The sequence below is a fragment of the Thermobia domestica genome, chromosome 9 (genome assembly GCF_964235325.1).
Source record: "Thermobia domestica chromosome 9, izTheDome1.hap1.1, whole genome shotgun sequence".
Classification (NCBI taxonomy): domain Eukaryota; kingdom Metazoa; phylum Arthropoda; class Insecta; order Zygentoma; family Lepismatidae; genus Thermobia; species Thermobia domestica.
The window spans coordinates 129,437,422-129,458,796 of record NC_137462.1 but is presented as its reverse complement, the minus strand read 5'-3'; the positions used below and the strand labels follow the sequence as shown (position 1 = coordinate 129,458,796).

The following is a 21,375-nucleotide window of genomic DNA, read 5'->3' as shown; positions in this document are numbered from 1 at the left end:
CAACTTTCTGGGCAATAACAAAGCTGAAAGTTACACAGAAATCGTACAGGACATGATACAGAAATACAAAGAGTTGGGTTGTAGGATGTCTTTAAAAATCCACTTTTTGCACTCCCACCTCAGCTTCTTTCCTGCTAACCTAGGTGCTCTCAGCGACGAACAGGGGGAAAGATTCCACCAAGATATAATGGCAATGGAGAAAAGGTACCAGGGACGATGGGATCCTTCAATGATGGGGGACTATTGTTGGGGTCTTGTTAGAGAATGCAACATTTCTTACAAAAGAAGGAAGTAGTGTACGTTTTTGTAACCCAATGGAAGTTTCATATATTGTGATAGTTTTGATTGTCTTTTCATGACCTTTTGGTACATTTGTATTATTGTTTATTGTAAATTGTCACATTTGTAAATTATATTGTATTATATTTTATATATGTGTTTGTGGTAATAAAGCAAAACGTTTTACCTCATCTTAAGAGATCTGAAAGCATTACTATAAGGTGCAATAAACAGTACACACAGTATACATACAAACATATTTATTTCTCTAGAAAGAATAAAGCGATTATTACGAAACTTGGAGGGTTTGTTAAATATGAATCAAAGTATACTTAGGTATAATTTCTATGTTAGTATATGCAAGGGGACAAGATCTTGGGGTGTAAAATAAACGAAAAGGGACATTTTTGAGGGATTTTCCCGAAAATCCATCTGTTACGGGAAAATCGTACGTGATGGAGAAAAACCGAGTGCATATTCGAATTCAGCACAAAAAGTTCCTCTAAGAACAGGTATTTCCTTTTATGTAACAAAACCTTTGTTAACTAGTGATATGGCACGTACTTATTTCTCGTTGGAATTAAATGAAAAACCTAAAATTCAAGTTTTAATTCATTTTTCATGTTCTCATATGAGGATGTTCAATACTGATTATGCCTTTTTTCGCTGAAAGAAAAAAATCATGCGGAAAGGAGTTAAGGAATCTGACGGATAAAAACATTTTACAACTTTACAAGAGTGAAGAAATAGAAGAGGAGCCATGGAAATATTGAATATACAAGGCAAAACACACGTAATACGAAGGGATAATCATCTACTAAGATTTTCATTCAGTAAGCCAACTTTTAACCGGAACATTTGAAGAAGTATATATTTTTTTATATAGTGATATCAATATCCAGTAATATGTGTATATACAGGAACACTAAATTTAAAATCAAATCAAATCGAATCTTTCAGGTTTGTCCTGATCTCCGCAAAATGGAGCCAGATTTCATGAGGTTTGTCAATACCTAGCGGGTAATCACACAATATCTTTGATATTAAAGTGGAAGATTATGTTATGCATAGATCCATGTATCAAAGAAAGTCCGAAAGGGATAACCAGATTATAAATATGGAACTCACACATACAGGAATATATATGAAGTGAATATACCTCGAAGTAAAAAATTTCACTCTACTGACGGAAAATTGAGAATTATTTATTAATTGATTTTTTTAGTAACTAGTAGAATATTTAATAATATATGTTAATAGAATCAAATGTTCCTATAGGCATGGACTTGACAAGAGAAGAGAACATTTCCTTTATTTAAATATTACTCTCCATGTCTCAAGCTCTCCACACAGTTCAACTATAATAAACTCTGTGAGAATACATGGAGGTCATCGGAACAACTAGACGGATCACCTCCATGAACAAATTCGATTCCTAACCTTGACCCTCTTCACCCTGGCCAAAATTGGTAATCTATCAAGTATTTCTTGAGAGTTTTTTTTTTTTTTTTTTTTTGGTCTTCTGAATTGATGGACACACGGACAAAAGTAGTACATATTTAAACTTTTTGTTTCTTTTTTGGTAAACTAAACTCTTTAAAAATTACTGCAGAATATTGTCCACAGTTGTCTGCGGATAACTGAAAGAAAAGTTAAAATTAGAATAATAGTCGTTTTCAAAACCGAATAAATTAACATAAATTTAACATGTTTTTACTTGATGATTTATTATCCGTGTAATTTATATGATTTTCTGCATTTCCCATTCCAAGCCCTGCAATACCCTTTTTGGCATGTGTGATTAACATCTATACTACTCCTCATTGGCCTCACCCATTTACAGTTAACATCCGTAACAAGAACAATTAGAATTGTTATTAAAGTCAACACTATTAATTTAAACATGTACACCGTGATCACCACTCTATTTCTTCTTAATTTTTTTTCTAATAGTTGAGATATTACACTGTAAGCATCAGCACTGTAATAGCAACACTGTAAGCCTAGCAAAGTAGTGAAAGGAACTTTACATATGCGAAAATATTGATGAAAAATCTCTTTGTGTGGATGGAGTTGGGTCTAACGGAAATTGCTATCAGTAAAGATACTATCAGTAAGTGAGATTCTCGGCCGTTCGCGAGTGGATCCTGACTTTAAGAAAGCATAATAAAGGAACTGCTCGTAGTACAACAGGGGGTATCAAAAGCCTGGGGTCAGAGGCCAACTCAGTTATGAGTAAAGTTACGCAGGAAGTAAAAGAGAGGAAAGTTGATGAAAATAGGAGACTTTTCTCACTCATCCCAAAAGTAAACTACTCTCAGTGAAGGAAACTCAACTTCAAGAGTAAATTAGCCCTGTGGATTTTTTAACGTTGAACGAGTTATCCTCAGAAGCCTAAGGTACTCACACAACAATTTTTATAGAGTGAGTTTAACTAGGGGCAAGTAATTTGAAGTACTCACAAACTACCTCTATAAAAATTGTTGCGGAAGTACCGCAGCATTCTGAAACATGGATATTTGGAAAGGGCACGTACCAGTTCCTAAATAAAGTATTGACCCGACTACGGTAGGTCCCATAGTATTGGAGCTAGGGACCCTTAAAGTTATTATTTTTTTCATGTTTTTCGCAGCTTATAACTCCGAAAGGAAGCATTTGTGCACCCAGGCTGGTCTATACTTTTTGTCTTATCTTGGTGCTAGGAATCACCTTCCAACGTTGTCGGTGTTGTTTTGAAACACTCTGGCTGCGAAGAAAAAAAAATCTGTTTGCATTTACAATTTAGTAACTATCCCTAAACGAGCCTACCGAAATTAAAAATAAAAGTCTAGCACGATATTCCTGAGTTTCTTAAAAAAGGAAAATAGACACATGTTAAATATGTAAGGAAACTAAAAAAAATATATATAAGAAATTACGAAATATATGTATTCACTATTGCAGGTACGAACACTTGCATAGATATAAACGTGGCATAGATATAACATTCTGAAGTCTAAACAAAATACTGGATTTAGAAAAGAAGATGGAAAGTTCCAGCTCGGAATCGAATTCTATGTCCTTAGTGTTGTCAAGCTCTCCAAAAATAAACGAGACACAAAATACAGATAATGAATTTAGTTTGTACAGACAAAAAGCAGTAATTTCTTTACTTTCAAATGACTAATTTGTTTGAAAACCTTGTAACGGTATGGATTGGCATGAATTTTTAAACCAACCCTCGTATTATTCCAACATCAATTCTTGGAAATGAAATGCGACTAATCAACAGTAGAAGGAGAACAAAGCTTAAGAATTTCTCACCCAAAAGGTACCTCACTTGTCCAGACAGTCTTGCTTCCTCTCGTCAGTCCATATATGGTTGAGGTATTTAGCTACCCTCGAAAAAAACGCCCACGCAGTGAACTCTCATGACGATGACAGAGTTTTACGTGACAATGTGAAGTCTATCAATAATCGTCGATTATATAACTTATTGGAACTATCAGTGTTGTAATGTGATTTTTATTAACTTATGAACCATTCATTATATATAATTAGCAATATAACAAAGCAAAAACTCAATGTTCTTTACGAACTATATTTTAGTTTTGTCAGTGTATTCTTGCGCTGGGACCTGGCAGCAGTGTGGCGCGCGAGGAGGCAAAGGAGAGCGTCAACTTCTGGAGAACCACACGGACGGATTGAACTAGCTCTCATGTAGAATTAATAAATTGAATTGAATACTTTTCAAATAGTGCTGCACCAAGTTTGTATATTAATAGTGGTGATAGTGTGATATCAATAATGTAATGAACACCATCACAGTTAATATCAATGAAGAAACTCCCCTTTGATTCGTCGTGTATTCCTGAAACGAAACCATCGAGTTATCATCTTCAAGTGACAATATAAGTGAAATCTTCCTCATGAACGTGTATGGATGTTCACCGTTACGTCTGCCGAAATTGTCGTGCGCGGTTCGTGTCGTTCCGAATTCTTTGGGCCAATACATCATTGAGTAAAATATTATCCACAATTTGCAAATGTTATTATTTTCGATTTATATGTAATCAATACAGTCAAAATGAGTGATAATATAGTGCTACTTTAAAATCCTTGTTATTATTCATAAAATGATGATAGTGCTAACCAAATGTGTTTAATAAGTCATATTCTTCTTTTAGCGGCTCAAATGTGTATAAGTTAAAGTGTATGCGGCATAAAGTGTTTGTCAACAGGTAAGGTATTCTTAAGCAGTGGAGAACAAACATTACTTTCGTCTCCCACTACTCATCTGGCGTAAATCATGTATTGCTGCCCCACTTGTATTCTTTTACAGGTAATAATTGATATACCTTGAAGCTGACGCATCAGCGACGGTGGGTAAACGGCAAATGTCTCTAGTTAGTACTACGCCCGAATCCTAGGATCGCGGAGGAGTGAAGATACTTGTTTATTGCTAGTCTCTTACGTCAATTTACTAATTTGTGCATTTGAATGATGATGTAAAGGAGATTTTTGAGAGATCCAAGGTTCGAATCCTAATATTATTATTAGTTAGTTTTCTCGAACTGGAACAAACGAGTATCGAACCCCATTCCCTTTATATCTGGCTTCCCTTACAGGAACACACATTATATCTGGCGCTTCGAACACGGACATCCGGAACTCGAACCCAGAACCGGCATTCCCATTATATCTGGCGCTTCGAACACGGACATCCGGAACTCGAACCCAGAACCGGCACTCCCCTTATATCTGGCTAGGCCCTTCACAGGGACAAATAATCAACGAACTCGGCACCATTATATCTGACGCACCGAACAAAGACAGATGCTTTAGTGGGAAGAAAGCGAATATTTGAACTTCACAATTTTGTATTCAATGCCTGGCATGTTGTATTTTTAAGTATAATATTTTACAATGTCAACGCTCAAAGAAATGGAAACACTGCTTGAAGCGGTGAAACAATTGTCCGCAGATTTGGCTGCAACTAACCAAATGCTAAAATCAAATCATGAAGAGTTGACTAAACAATTTGAGAACATAAGAGCAGATGTAGTTGAATTACGCGAAAAGGTTGAAAGTAATTCTCATGAGCTGTTAAATCAGCCAAACACCGGCGAACAAGCGCAGGTAGGTTCCAGTTTATGCATACAAGAATGCGAAACAACCACTGAAAAATCAAATTGTAAAACTAGCAATTAATGTTCTGCGAAAGAAATACTCCCTTGCATCTTTTTTTTTCATATGTAGTGTTATTTACATTTTTATGTTTTTGTGTTCATCTTAGAGTATATAATTCAGAAATCCACGTACAAAATGCTAGCGCTAAATTTAATGAATGTAAGAGCACAGATAGAATTACAGTACGCTAACGTAATAAATGAATATAAATATAGTACTGTTCCATTTTGTTTAGAAGAGTTTCAAAATGTTTTAGGCCTTGATTCAGAAACTCATAGTTTCAATAGAGTAGCGAAAATCGCTATTTGTGAACATGTATTTAATTTTAATTGTGAATATAGGAAAAACGTAGAAAAGGAGGTCAATCTCCGTGTACGTGGTATACGTAGAAGTAAGGAATACGAAAAATTGAAAGAGAAGTGTGCTCGCGGCAAAAATGTATATTTTCAGTATGTAGCAAAAAAGTTGAAACTTCAATGTGATGACGTTAATGTCAAGAATAAAGTCATTGAAATAATAGTTGAACGGCTACAGAAAAAGTATCCTAATGATGTTAGTTCTTGTAGTGATCAGGATAGTACGTTCAATGAAAAGGAGAAAGAATTATTTTCAAGCAATGTTGACAATTCTCCTGAAAGTGTGGTTAGTAGTATCAAACCTATCCTCAAAAAACGTAGTAAGGATGTCAATTTACATACTATGTCATGTAATGTGGGTCAAACCGATAAGGAAAATAGAATTCCGAAAAAAGTTAAATTCGCAGATGAATTTAACGTGTACCCGTTAGCACATGTTCGTCATAGTTGTCCTTCTGAGGTTAGAACTAAAAGTTGTAAGAGAAAATTGGAAAATGTTGACGATGATATTGATTTTTATTCAAACCCTGTCAAGAAAGGTAGGTTATCTGAAGTCCAAGAGTCACATTTTGTTCAAATTAATGAAAGTGAAAACATTAAGTGGAATGAATTGTTTCAGTTGTTGGAAAATAATTCCGTACAATTACAAAGCATTACAACCAAGCTGGAAAATATTTCTGTTTTACAGAGTAATGATGTCTTTGCTCAGGGAAACGAAGTAAGTAATGAAAATGTCAATGTAAATGTAAACACCGTGCAGGTTGACTTCATGGAGGCTACCTCCAACAGTAGTATGAGTGTGGTTAACGTAACCACCACTAGGGAAATAAAAGGTGATACTGTTGTAGTATTTTCAGACGAGATTAATGTCTGCACTTGTCCCTTATGTGATAGGAAGTGGGTGGATCAGCTGTTTCCCCCCTCCAGCTCAATGCTACGTGTTCATAAGAAATGTTTGTCTGTAAGTCCTGTAATTTTTGTGGTGTACACACGGCATGTTACGAGTTTTCCCAAAGTAAGCTGCATTAGGCAACCAATTCAGATTGGTGAGTTGCATTACTTTTCCAGTGGTAATATATCTTTAGCGTTGCTGAAAGGTACAGTATGTATATTCGTAATTGTATGTTTTAATAGAAATGAAACCATCCCATGTTCGCTTGGCATACATCGTGCAACTTGTAAATCGATGAAATTTAGATCTAGAAAAGGTAAGAAAAAGTGTATTGAACTAAGTCAAAACGTTCAGATTGAATACCCACCAATCAATAATTTACATTCAACTCGAAATATTATTAAGAAGTTCAGGAACAGTAATTTCAATTTGGCAACCAAGAGAGGTAGGCAAAGGTTTTTCCACCGTGCGAAAATGAAAAATAATGTGGAAATTGGCAAAAAGGTCCGTAAAGTAAGTAAGATATTACACATACGTAGAAAGTGTAAATTCTTTGCTACCAATATTTGTAATGACACTCAAGTGGTAAATGTTCCGAGTGTACAAATAAGTCGTAAGGTAACTGCTAGTTTTCATAGTAAGGTAGCACAAAAATCTACTGTTTACAGAATGTTGCGTTCTTGTACTAACAAAAATCGGTGGATGCCGTGTATGGAAGTTAAACTTAAAATTTTTGAATGCATGAGAATTTTACTCTACGATGTTGTACTAAATCCAATACGAAAAGGAATTGGGTAAACGACATTAACACATAGCCGGATTGCCCATTTTCCATATTTTTGACATGGCAATGAAAATAAATATATATCCATTGCAAAAGTTCTTTGTACAAAATTTCTTTTGTTGTTAGTAATTATTTTTCATACCATAAATATTTTTTAACACTGTTAGTGTTTTATAAAATTTTGAATCTTTAAATAAAAACAATAATATTTTATTGTGTGTATCACGTTAATGGCTGTAGCCGATAAATTCAGGAAAATTTTCAATATTAATTTTTCCACTTCATACATTGTTGCACCTTATAAGATATTGAAAATGTTAAATGAGAGATACCATTTTTAAAAAATCTTGATATTTTAAAAATACGTTCTACGAAATTATTTGTAATAGCATATTTTTTCGTTAATGCGTTCACGATGAAATTTCATTTTTCGAATCATAGAAAATATAGTATTTCTTTTCGAAGTGCAAGAGTGCATTTGCGTAATGAAAATTATCAAATATAGTGAAAAGAAATAAATTTGCGTAGTGAAGATGTGGAAAATCTCTAGTGAGTATTTCATCACAGTGTTGCAATTTTTCAAAATTAAAATGTTTTGAATCACAAATTTAAATATTCTGGTGAGAAACCATTCGGTAATAAACCTGAATAAGCACATTTTAAATTAATGCAGTAAAGATTTCAACTTTTAAACAACATCCATGCGTTAATTAATAGTAATGTATATTTACAATGTGTTATCTCAATTTATTTGTTTTAACCAATCAGTATGCCTCTGGGATTACTAATCAGCTGAGGATACTTGAATTTTGGTGTGGTAAGTTATGGTAGTTATCTGTACCAACCTTCAGGCGCGTTGTTAAGTTGAAAAGAATATATAATGAGACATCTTATTATGAATGAATAACAAGTAAGTTGTGTATGTGATAATTGTTAGCAACCATTGTTGCATTCACTTTGTATTAATCTTTTCGTTGAATACGAAAACATTTCAAGTAGTACTTGAAGACATTGAAGCAAAGGTCCCTCCACTATTATGGGTTACTCATATTATGTAATGCCCGGAGTAGGCAATTTTCTTATTAGTCCCCTCTGTATTATTTTTGAATTCTAACCCAACATTCTATTTTTCCACTTTGCTTCGGGGATGGAAATATATTCACTAATAAATGGGATAGGGTCTTGTCAATGTTATGCAGGCAGTATATTTTTATATACTTTGAGCGTGACGAGCTCACATGTGCCTAGTCTTTCATTTTAAATAAGTGAAATATTTTTAGTGTTATATTTATATATGTGCTTTTAATATGTAATCTTAATAAAGTATGAACTTATCGTGTGCATTATATCATATGTTTTAGTTGTGTTGAATTATTTTGAATATTCTTGATAAATGTTTTGTGTTGATATGTCAAAGAACATATACTTTTGAATTTTACGAATAATATTGGTGTTTCAAATATAATAAATTTTTATGCATTTAGGCGTAAGGAATATTTTATCTTTATGAAAAGTAAAATCATAATAAATTGAATTACTTAGTGATATATGCTATTTTTGAGCGATATTATGTGTTTATCTGAAAATTAAGAAGTACTATTGCAGTAAATTTACCATTTCAAATTTATTGGTATACATTTAGTTTGTACTTTACTGTGTATTCTTAAATATGGCATTGAATACAATACCTTACCAAATGTAATGTTTTATTAAATATATTGTCGCATTGAGTATATTAATATGTTTGTGTAACTTGGTTTGAATTTTGAAAAACATTGTGAAGAACGATGTTGAATAGTATTTTCAACTACTAATAACTATCGATTTATATTCAACCATTGAAATTATCTTTGTGTTTACATTTCAAGAAAAAAAAAAAAATAATATAAACAAATAATAAAAATAAAAAAGAACTCAAAAAACATTTACAAAATGGCCCTCGCGTTCGTTATTTTTCGAATTTCGCGATCATGTGCGTCCGAGTGAACTTACGAACTGTTCTTCTTCAGTGTGAACGAACTTGAAATGACATTAACCCTCTATGGACTAATGGAGTGTTGTGATTGCTGTTGTGTTGCAGTGTGATTATGAAGATTTGGATTCCAGGGTTCTTGCCCACTTCTGTGATACCTTCAGTGGACAGTCCGTCGGGCCCCATATGTAACGGTATGGATTGGCATGAATTTTTAAACCAACCCTCGTATTATTCCAACATCAATTCTTGGAAATGAAATGCGACTAATCAACAGTAGAAGGAGAACAAAGCTTAAGAATTTCTCACCCAAAAGGTACCTCACTTGTCCAGACAGTCTTGCTTCCTCTCGTCAGTCCATATATGGTTGAGGTATTTAGCTACCCTCGAAAAAAACGCCCACGCAGTGAACTCTCATGACGATGACAGAGTTTTACGTGACAATGTGAAGTCTATCAATAATCGTCGATTATATAACTTATTGGAACTATCAGTGTTGTAATGTGATTTTTATTAACTTATGAACCATTCATTATATATAATTAGCAATATAACAAAGCAAAAACTCAATGTTCTTTACGAACTATATTTTAGTTTTGTCAGTGTATTCTTGCGCTGGGACCTGGCAGCAGTGTGGCGCGCGAGGAGGCAAAGGAGAGCGTCAACTTCTGGAGAACCACACGGACGGATTGAACTAGCTCTCATGTAGAATTAATAAATTGAATTGAATACTTTTCAAATAGTGCTGCACCAAGTTTGTATATTAATAGTGGTGATAGTGTGATATCAATAATGTAATGAACACCATCACAGTTAATATCAATGAAGAAACTCCCCTTTGATTCGTCGTGTATTCCTGAAACGAAACCATCGAGTTATCATCTTCAAGTGACAATATAAGTGAAATCTTCCTCATGAACGTGTATGGATGTTCACCGTTACGTCTGCCGAAATTGTCGTGCGCGGTTCGTGTCGTTCCGAATTCTTTGGGCCAATACATCATTGAGTAAAATATTATCCACAATTTGCAAATGTTATTATTTTCGATTTATATGTAATCAATACAGTCAAAATGAGTGATAATATAGTGCTACTTTAAAATCCTTGTTATTATTCATAAAATGATGATAGTGCTAACCAAATGTGTTTAATAAGTCATATTCTTCTTTTAGCGGCTCAAATGTGTATAAGTTAAAGTGTATGCGGCATAAAGTGTTTGTCAACAGGTAAGGTATTCTTAAGCAGTGGAGAACAAACATTACTTTCGTCTCCCACTACTCATCTGGCGTAAATCATGTATTGCTGCCCCACTTGTATTCTTTTACAGGTAATAATTGATATACCTTGAAGCTGACGCATCAGCGACGGTGGGTAAACGGCAAATGTCTCTAGTTAGTACTACGCCCGAATCCTAGGATCGCGGAGGAGTGAAGATACTTGTTTATTGCTAGTCTCTTACGTCAATTTACTAATTTGTGCATTTGAATGATGATGTAAAGGAGATTTTTGAGAGATCCAAGGTTCGAATCCTAATATTATTATTAGTTAGTTTTCTCGAACTGGAACAAACGAGTATCGAACCCCATTCCCTTTATATCTGGCTTCCCTTACAGGAACACACATTATATCTGGCGCTTCGAACACGGACATCCGGAACTCGAACCCAGAACCGGCATTCCCATTATATCTGGCGCTTCGAACACGGACATCCGGAACTCGAACCCAGAACCGGCACTCCCCTTATATCTGGCTAGGCCCTTCACAGGGACAAATAATCAACGAACTCGGCACCATTATAACCTGGACATATTTAAAAAATTAAATAGTAAAATAATAACCAAATAGTGAAATAATAATAATAAACTAATTGCCAAAAGGGTGTCCGAGTTGCATACATATTTTAATGACTCATTTTAAGTAAAGAAAAATAGAAGAAACAATATATATCTCAGCTTCCCAAGCACCAAACACCAGCACACTCTACACAAAAAAAAAAAAAAAAAAAAAACCCTTAGCTAATAAATTATTTAACAAAATATCATTTACGAATAAGGAATATTTAGTGTGTTCGTTTATTGTTCATTCCATTTACATGACAAAACGCACTTGAAACAAAATACACGTTAAATCGAAGCAAATAAATCGCAGTTTTATGTTGGAGAAAATATTCCTCGCACGAGCATAAAGTTCTTCAGCATCACAAATATAAAATCACACAATAATAATCTTGGTGCACAAATGTATTATGTAATCCACAAATATAAAATCATACAATAATAAGCGGGGTGCGCAAATATACTTTGTAATATACACATATATAATACTATAAAAAGCACCTAAATTGAAATATTTTATATAGAGACAACAAAATATGTTCAAAATATACTTAAAGACACTAAAAAGAATAAAACATATATGCGAGAGAGAATCGTCCAGGATCTTTATATACTATTACTATAGATATTTAGTAAATTAAACACCCATGGAAATTGTTAACGAAACTGTAACGCCGAAAATTTACCCTATAATAATAAAGGGAAGCTTTAAATTTAAGATCATTGTTGAATTACAAAAACGAAGATTTGATAAGGCATATCTGTCTATATTTCAGGGGAGGTGTATCGGTGCAGGTGCATCCCCCTTTGTAGTAAATATACACTAACTAAAATGATAAGCTTGCAGTGAAAATAGCAACACTTCCATAAGGACTCTGTCAATACAAATACTTCTGTATTCATCATATTCCGAGTGTCCATTGTTAAGGGCATCTCTCTGGATAGTCCCTATGTAAAGGGTTCTCTCATGCTCAAAGCTGGATGAATGCGTTGCATGGTCACCTGAAGTCATCACAAAGAATATATTCTCAAATTTCCAGCACATGAGAGATAGGTGGATTACAGAAATCAATATCCTCCTCCCACGTGAGTTCAAAGTTTATAGTCGTCTTGCCCCTTTGACGACTTCCCCTGGTTATGGCCTTTAGAACTCAATTTTCTCTGCCATCCCCTTACCAGAGGATCTTCTATCATCAGATAAAAAATTAAATGAAGACTGGGAAAGAGTGTTCACAGCCTCTCCTGAACCCGGCCAAGCGGCACATCTGAAAGAGAGACAAGAAAATATACAATGGTACTCACCTCTGCCTCCAGGAACATGGACATCTAAAAGATCACCACTCCAAGATAGACTTACGAATATCTATTTTATTGAACACTAAATCACGGACACTAACAAACACTATACATCTTTTTATACACAAAAACTAATCTTTGTAAGCAAATAAACGGGGATCGATCGATCACAATGTGTGTACTTTTTGTTAAGCTTTTTTTTTTTTTAAAGAATTTCTATTTTCACTGTCATTGTCACTACACTTTCACTGTATGTAGTCCTCTTCTCTTCTATAAATAAGTCTTCGTCACTCGAGCTAGACGCTACTGCTTTCGTTTTTTTTTTTTTTTTTTTTTTTTTTTTAATCTTTTGGACGATGTGATGTTCTATCCTCGAGATCTTTGATGTTACCACATTCCATTTACTCGGTTAGCATGATGCTTTTTTTTTCAAGGCATTTCTAGCGAAGTCCTTCTCGCCCTGAAATTTTGTCGTCTTGTCTATCAAGAATTAATAACGCCGAACGAACACAAGATGAAACACAACAACAGGCTAGTAGTTACACTGTTCATTACACTTCATCTGATTCAAGTTTCATGTTAATTTATTGGTTGAATTTCACTATCGGTTATCAAACAAAATTAATTTTCTGAAAAGTAACGATAATCAATAGTAACTGATAGTTATTATTAATATAATTATTGTTTTTAATAGTGAAACACTTTGTTGAGAGTTTTCGGCGTGTCAATCATAGCGTTAACTATACACTATCTGGACCGCACTTTATAATCAGAACTAAACACATCTTCCCACGAGAATGATTATGTGCTTGAAGTGAACGGGCCGGTGGTTAACTAAGAACTAACTGTTTACCCCTTGAGCTTCAGTATTTACTTCCGCTGGTTGTCTCTGAAAAGTCGTAGAGACTCTCTCTACCTTCATTGTTTTTGGGGTTGTTGATCTTTTCCCCTTTGTGAGGTGCCACCCGCGTTGAGCCGGCGACATTTTTACAAATTTGTAAATAATTCAAAATTTACATACTGTCACTCCATTTTCTGTATTTGTACGTACACTTAGCGTTTATCCACACTAAGCTTACACCATGATTAAAGAAATTCCTTATCTAAAGCAGCAAGCTAATTATATATGAACAACACAAAGTGGCCGTGATTTAGTTAGTAAAGCGTTGGCTTTGTATTCGGAAAGTCGCAGGATCGGTTAAGGAGACCGGACATTGAATATTTGCAGGGAAATGCTTCATTCACACCATAGACATCTAAAAGCATTTAAAAAGTTCAAATTTAATTCAAATGCACTGGTAGTTTCTGGTGCATCCCCGTCAGAAAATTCTGGAACCGATTTTGTATCTCTCTCTCTCTCTCTTAGAGACCTGCACGGGCCGGGCCTGGCCCGAAGCCCGGCCCGGCCCGCGGGCCGACTGTGTTATTTCTTTGGGCCGGGCCGGGCTTGGGCGGGCCGACACTGTTATTTCTTTGGGCCGGGCCGGGCTTGGGCTGACCGACACTGATTTCTCTTCAGATCGGGCCGGGCTGGGGCCGATCAATTGCAATTTTTTAAATAATTATTGACTTTCGTTAAACGATAATTGGAATAAAGCCAAACGTTGAAGAAGTGTGTCCGTGAAAAATGTACAAAGAATGCAATAGCTATTTACAGTTTGTGTTGCTTAGCGGCTCCACTTTCACTATAGAGGATTGCAGGCATTATGCGGTAAATTGAGCTCTGACCTTGATCGTCACTGAACTCAAAATATAAAAAGAAGGGGGAATGTTTTGCCTGTCGCTAAACAATATTGCCATCTTCACTTTATGCTAAAAATCAATTAAGTTAGATTTTTGTTACAGGGAATGGAGTTTTTGTTCTCTCGATGACAGGCAAAATTCTAGGAGGCAATGGTACCATTCGGGAGACAAGCGTCAGGTTGTGAACCAGAGTTTAGAAAATGTTTCTGAGGGTTAGGTCAAATTTAGAACTAAATTTTGAGAAAGATTCGAGCTCGAGCTAATGTTTTAAAAAATTTATCGGGCCGGGGTCGGGCCAAAAACTTTTAAAATTTATCGGACCCGGGCCGGGCTTGGGCCAAGAATTTTGAAAAACTTATCGGGCCGGGCCGGGCTCGGGCCGAAAATTTCCAAAACTTTTCGGGCCCGGGCTGGGCCGGGCCTAGGTAAGTTCGGGCTGGATTGGGCTCGGGCCGAAAAATTCGGCCCGTGCAGGTCTCTACTCTCTCTTTCTCTCTCTACCTATCTATCTATTATATATAAAAAGATATAGTTACATCGGGAAAAATTAAAAATATGACGACTTATATCTTTATAGTAATCACATAATGTTTAAAGGTTATGAGTAAAGTTTCTATGTGCCTAGGTAGTCATAGGTGGTGGGACAAATAACAGGACAACACGAAATTAATGAAACCTTACTAAAATCACATTGTAAAATTTGGTTTAGAGATGGAGCCCTCTTTTGAGGCATAACATAGGACTAATTTAAGACTCCATGAGATTTACTAAATTTACTGTCATTCTGAACACATAAAAGAAAGAAAAGAGAAGGTAAGAACAATTTTGTTTGTTGTACACTCTAATTCACTGTTGCTATACACTATCGTAAACTATAGTAAAATTACCTGCACTGTTGCTTTGAACATTAAAACACGTTCGGATTACCGTTCATGGATTTCAGCTCGCTCACTGTCAAAACGGATCACTTCCTTCTCCCTGTAACGTCCAGTACAGGAGAAAACGGGACACCACAAAGAAGTTGATATGAATCATCACATTTCCAGGAGAATGGAATTCTAATTATAGAATTATGTCGAAACTCCATATTGATCCAAAATTTTCCTTGAAGTCGAAGGTCAAATACATTTTCCGAAATGCGAACAATTATTCATCCCAAACTTAGACTTCAATGATATTCGAAGAAGTGTCTTGTGTTTTGGCATGGGAAACAATATGGAACTTACGACGACTTCTATACGGACTTCAAATTACTTTCATCGAAAACATACCTCAATCGACCAAAAGCAGCCTGTATATCTCACTTCAACAAGACCCTTCAACATGCAGCTGAATTGGACATGAGGTGACGATACAGAATAAAGCCAAATTTCAACTGTACCGTGAAACTAAAATAATGTCATGGATTACAAATTTACAGTATTATATCAGCTATCTTTGTTGAAGACATGTCCTAAATCACATGTTTTTTCTTAAATATAAAGAGTTTTGAAACGTAGCTCGTCGTCCTATTTCAATTTCTCATAACGTACTCCCTTTTGGTACAGGCCATAAAAGCCTAATTTTTGTTTGTAGAGTTAAGCGTTCCACATTTTCTTCACTTAAGCACTCACGGAGGTGTGATGTAATTGGCACTATGCTGCTTTGGTCCCTTTACTTCCCCACGTAGACCCAGATATCCGTTTTACAGATGCTGGGTGAACCACAGAACAAGAATGGAACAAGGAAAATTTCTCATCTCCACTGGGAATTGAAAGCCGTCGTAAGTAGGGCTGTGCGATATTTTGATTAATCGATCGATATTTTCAAATTTCGATTTTTTTTTCTGACCGTTTTATCGATCAAGTCTTGATATCTTTTTTTTCGATATCCAAATTCGTATATCACACTACAGTCCTATTCATAAGTACTTGGCACTTGGAGGAACCGGATTCAATTCCAGGTAGGAGTGGAAAATTGTTCTTGTTCTACCACCGTTTCAAAGCGATTCTGCGGTTCTCTCAGCGTCTTTAAAATGGATGATAAAATGAGAAGTAAAGGGACCAGAGTGTTATCCTGACTACATCACCTTCATGAGTGCCGGAGTCAACCAAATATGGAGTCTTTAATTGTATCTACACACAGACCTTGGCTTTTCATTGCATGTCCCGAAACGGAGACAATTTTGCTATATTTAAATAAATTAATAGGTAAATTTTAATGCATTTTTGAATAATATGAACCAACTTAATTTTTTTAATATTTTGTGCATAATGAACCTGACACAAATTATTAAAAATAGTTTTGCATTTTATTAAAGTATACTTACGTTTTAATTGTGTATACCACGTCCAAAGCGCTTAATTTTAAAACACTTGCTGTTACGCCCTCGTCGATAGCCAACCGTACAAGCAACATTATCAGAACCAGAAATAAGTTGAACAGACGGATTTTTGTAATAGTTTTTGTCCAAAACGCTGCTGGGAATAGAGTTGAGTAAGAGCGTGTTTCTCTCTTCCAGACGACCAAAATCAGAATTTGTAGACCCAGTTGGCTTTTCATGAGAACCAGACCAGGACGGTCTATCATTGTAAGGCGAAACAACTTTTGGTATCTCAAATAACCTACGCCAATCCAGTTAATCAGGGTGGCGATAGAAACGATTCAAGTCCAACCTTTCACAGTGTGTCTTGCGTGTCAGAAAAATAATCAACGCAAATAAAATGAAGAATTGATTTTGTGAAGACATAATCAACCTCACTGTCTTCTTTCTGCTCACGTATTCACTTATGATGCGAATTTTTGGAGAAGAGATATTCGACAACACATTTTTTTTTTAAACAAGAACTTTTCTTGTCAATCAAAGGAAATACCTCTTTTTTTATATATATAACGTATTTTTGTTTCTAGTTTAATCAGAACTTCCGAGGAACTCAGGAAACGATTTCCTTTCTGTCAGATTGTGTTCCGTTGCTTAAGTATCAATAGATAAGGCATTCCATATATAAGTTTAATTAAAATATATATGGCTAACAAAGTTAATAATGTTTCACGCAAAAAGAGATGAATCAAGATGTAAAGATCTTCGTCTCAGCTCGCAAATTCCTTAGTAGTCTCATTTCTCTTCAATTCTCGAAGAATTATTTCTCTTCTAGTCTCGTCTCGATTATCGGCAAGATTTTTTTTTTTTTTTTTGCCTGGTAAAGATTTTTTCTCGTTTCATTCTGTAAATGTATGCACAAAATCTATACCCTGATTTTTTTTTTTTTTACTTAGTTTCATACACACGTTATCACAACACTTCCGCGTCGTGATTGGTCCACTAAGTGAGTGCTATAACAACATTCAAATCTTATTTATTAATGAAATATATTCTGTAATGACTTGCATATCTTTAAACGTTTATAAGTGATCTTCATTATGTTTGTCCAATCCTTTATCAATTTATAGATTTTATACTATGAATCGTGTAACATTTAAACAGTATTTGAGATCTGAGTCTTATCTGAAGTAGTTTTTCCCATGACACTCGAGGAATTTATATTTTTGTCCCGGCTGCAAGATTTCCTTATTTCATAGTTTAATTACCAGGTGTCTCCATTTCAGATTTTAAATATTTGCCTTGAGGTGTCTCAATTTCAGTTCTATTAGAAATTTATTCATTAAACAAAATAAATTGTTCTGTTCTAACGATCACTTAGGATTGACCCACACTGAGAAAAATCATTTCTTCGGACAGCGGTATATTGCACAAATATACGGTATCTTTATGTTTACTACAAAAATCAGTACGGAGCATACGTTATCCATGTACTGCTCTTAGATATTACATCATGCCTTTGCAGGATATCTGACACCTAACAGTCTTCTTTATATTGCATACGTATATAGATGTTACATACGTTAGCTATATGTTACATACGTCTATCTCTATGTGAGATACCGACCACCTATATACTGTTCTTTCGTTCATACGGAAAGTACGTTTCTTGAGAATACTTATACAGGAAATACGTATAAATACACTTTTTCCGTTATACGTTTACTGTACGTTAAGTCCAAAATCTACAGGAATTACACATGTAACCTACGTTTTTACGAACGCCACATAGTTTTTTTTTTTTTTTTTTTTAATCAGTGCACTATCCAGTGATACATGAATAAAATTTGAACCCCTCTATGTCTTTTACTTCTGTGACAAAGGAATTTCGATATCTAAACTTGTAACCTGAATAAAATAAAGTTAAGCAAAATGTCAAGTGTTTTAGTTAGGGTTTCTGTAATAAAAGAAAAAAATACTGCAAAGCTTATATTATATATATCTAATGTAACACTCATGTCCAAATTGATTGTCGCATGTCTATAAATATGTTGTTGTAGGAATATAATTTGATAACGAATTCGCCTGGTATTTCTTATAATGTTAGTATGTATATAATCTGCAAAGACATGTATGTAGCAAATTTCATGTCAAAAGAGCTGTAAATAAGAACAATAAAACGAAAATAAAACTTTCTTGTTCATTTAGCAACATTTTGTTTTACTCATTCTAATTTTCGTATTTATAATTCTTTTCCTATGAAATTTACCACAAATTTACATTTTCTGATTACACACATAATATGACTATTAAAAGTACCCTACAAGATCCTATCAAATTATATTCTTACAAAAATACAGTTATAGATATGCGGCAATAAGTTTGGACATGAGTGTACAGGTTGATCCAATGTTATGTCCCTATTTCTAATTCAATCTAATTTTATTTAATAATAATATTGTTGAAGCAATTACCAATAGTTTCTATTATATTATACAATTATTATGAAACAAAATAATATTTATTTATTTATTTACTTAGTTACTGAAAATTAATAACAAATAGCCAAATTGCCAGCATGGCTCCTTGCTTCTGTCCGTGATGGGGTAGTAAAGAGTTTGGAAGAGCGACAATAGCCAGGAATAGTTAAAAAATGATGGACAGAAGACAGAGAAACTAGTAACACTAAAAGAAAGCGTTTCAAGCAAATTTGTTATTGACAGATTGGGTCACCTCAGCGAAAAATGCCGGTCTTCTAAAGAGTGTTGTTATTGAAGAATCTAGAACTGACCTTGCAGCTTCGTTGGTTTGAAATCCCAAAAAACTCTCTGAGATAGCATCATTTTTTTTCTGGTTTATATTATAGTTCAAAATGATGTATCATATAGCTACATGTATCATATGACAACCATAAAAATCATCTTGTCGAGATATTAGCATTAGGGAACTGTAACGTCAGGATGAAGTTCGGCCGAATCCATACTAAGACTTATGGAAGAGTAATCAGACATCTTTTGAATAACATATTGTGGTCCGAGGAATAACGTATTGTGTGTTAACCAATTGCTACAACTATCACTAATGTTTCCCTAGTGTGCAAAAAGCTGGTTTTAGCAAATTAAGATTTAGTATTGAATTCCACAATCACCGAGTGGTGAGATATGCATCTTCTTGACCCGTACATACGACTTCGCGATACGATAAGTTCAGAGAAGTAAGACTCCTGTTGATTCCATTGTTGCAGACTGGAACAATGTGAAGTCTGAGCACCTCAAGTGTCCCTTATTTCCCTCTGACATCACAAGAATATTTGGAGAATGATTTTCAACATCACAGTTATTATTATTATTATTATTATTATTATTATTATTATTATTATTATTATTATTATTATTATTATTATTATTATTATTATTATTATTATTATTATTATTATTACGTGTCGCGGACATATTGAATGACCGGCGAGAAGCCCTGATTTTATAAGCTATGAAGAATTTGCGAACGAAATTACATCAGTTTTATGATGTATTAAGGCAAGGGTTGCAGGAGAGAAGTAACATTTATTTTCTTTACATATTACCTTCCCTACCTCAAGCTCTACACACAGTATATCTATAATAATACCCTATAGGAATATATGGGGTGCCATATTTTCAGACAAACTGGAAGGATCACCTCGATAAACAAACTTGATTCCTGACTTTTCTTTTAACCCTTCTACATCCTGACCAAAAATGATCGTGATAAATCAGGTAATTCTCGAGAACTTTTTGCTTCCCAAACCGTAGCATGCACGAACAGACAGAGTAAATATATAAAGGAGTTCTTTTTTCCGTTTTGGTAAACCAAACTCTCTAAAAATTACCACAGAAAATTCACCATAGCCGTCTGCGAACAACTGAAAGAAAAGTTAAATATAGAACAATTATAATGTTTCAAAACTCAATATATTAATATTTCTTTTTTTTACCTTTTGATTGCTTATCCTTGGAATCTACTCGTATGTATTTTTTTGCATTTCCCATTCCAAGCCCTGTAATACCCTTTTCGACATAGATGGTTAACATTTACACCATTCCGAATTATCAATTGACAATTAACGTCCATGACAAGAAGAGTTAGAACTGTTATTAAAAGCAACACTATCAATTTATACGTTTGCACCATGACCACCTTTATTTCTCCTCAAACTATTCTCCTAATATTTGAGATATTACAAACAACAGCACTGTAGGCCTATCAAAACAGGAAAAGAAACTTTATATATACGAAGAAAATATGACAAAACTCTTTGTGTGTGGGGAGGAGAACTAACGGAAATTGCTATCAATAGAGACACTATGAGTCGGCTTAATTCAGATTTTCCTCATACGATCACACGAACAATACTTTTAAAGACTTGGGAAGAAGCACATGATCTGTTATCGGTTTGCTACTGATGACTTTGACGAAGCACAATAAAGGAACTGGTCGTACTACAACAGGGTGTATCAAAAGTCCGGGTTCAGAGGCCAACTCTGTGTTTATGAATAAAGATACGGAAAATTAAAAGCGAGAAAAGTTGTTGCAAAAAGGTGACTTTCCTCACTCACTTCAAGAGTAAACTGCTCCAAGTGAAAAAAACTCACAACCAAAGGGAAAATACTCTTGTGAATTTTTTCAAGTCAAACGAGTTGGGGCATATTGTTAGGTTATTAATGAAATTTTCAACGAACTTAAAAAGTTCGTTACTGAATTCTCTCCCTGT

At 34.6% G+C, this 21,375-nt stretch overlaps 1 protein-coding gene across 1 annotated transcript in view; it reads right to left on the bottom strand.

Moving 5' to 3' along the window:
• LOC145695015 (uncharacterized) overlaps window positions 1–20,788 on the bottom strand; it is a 51,551-nt gene extending 30,763 nt beyond the window's left edge. Inside the window, exon 1 of the mRNA XM_081771841.1 lies at window positions 20,599–20,788. Coding sequence (XP_081627967.1) covers window positions 20,599–20,695 — 97 coding nt within the window. The 5' untranslated portion in view covers window positions 20,696–20,788. The remainder of the gene's footprint in view (window positions 1–20,598) is intronic.
• Between the last annotated feature and the right edge of the window lie 587 nt (window positions 20,789–21,375).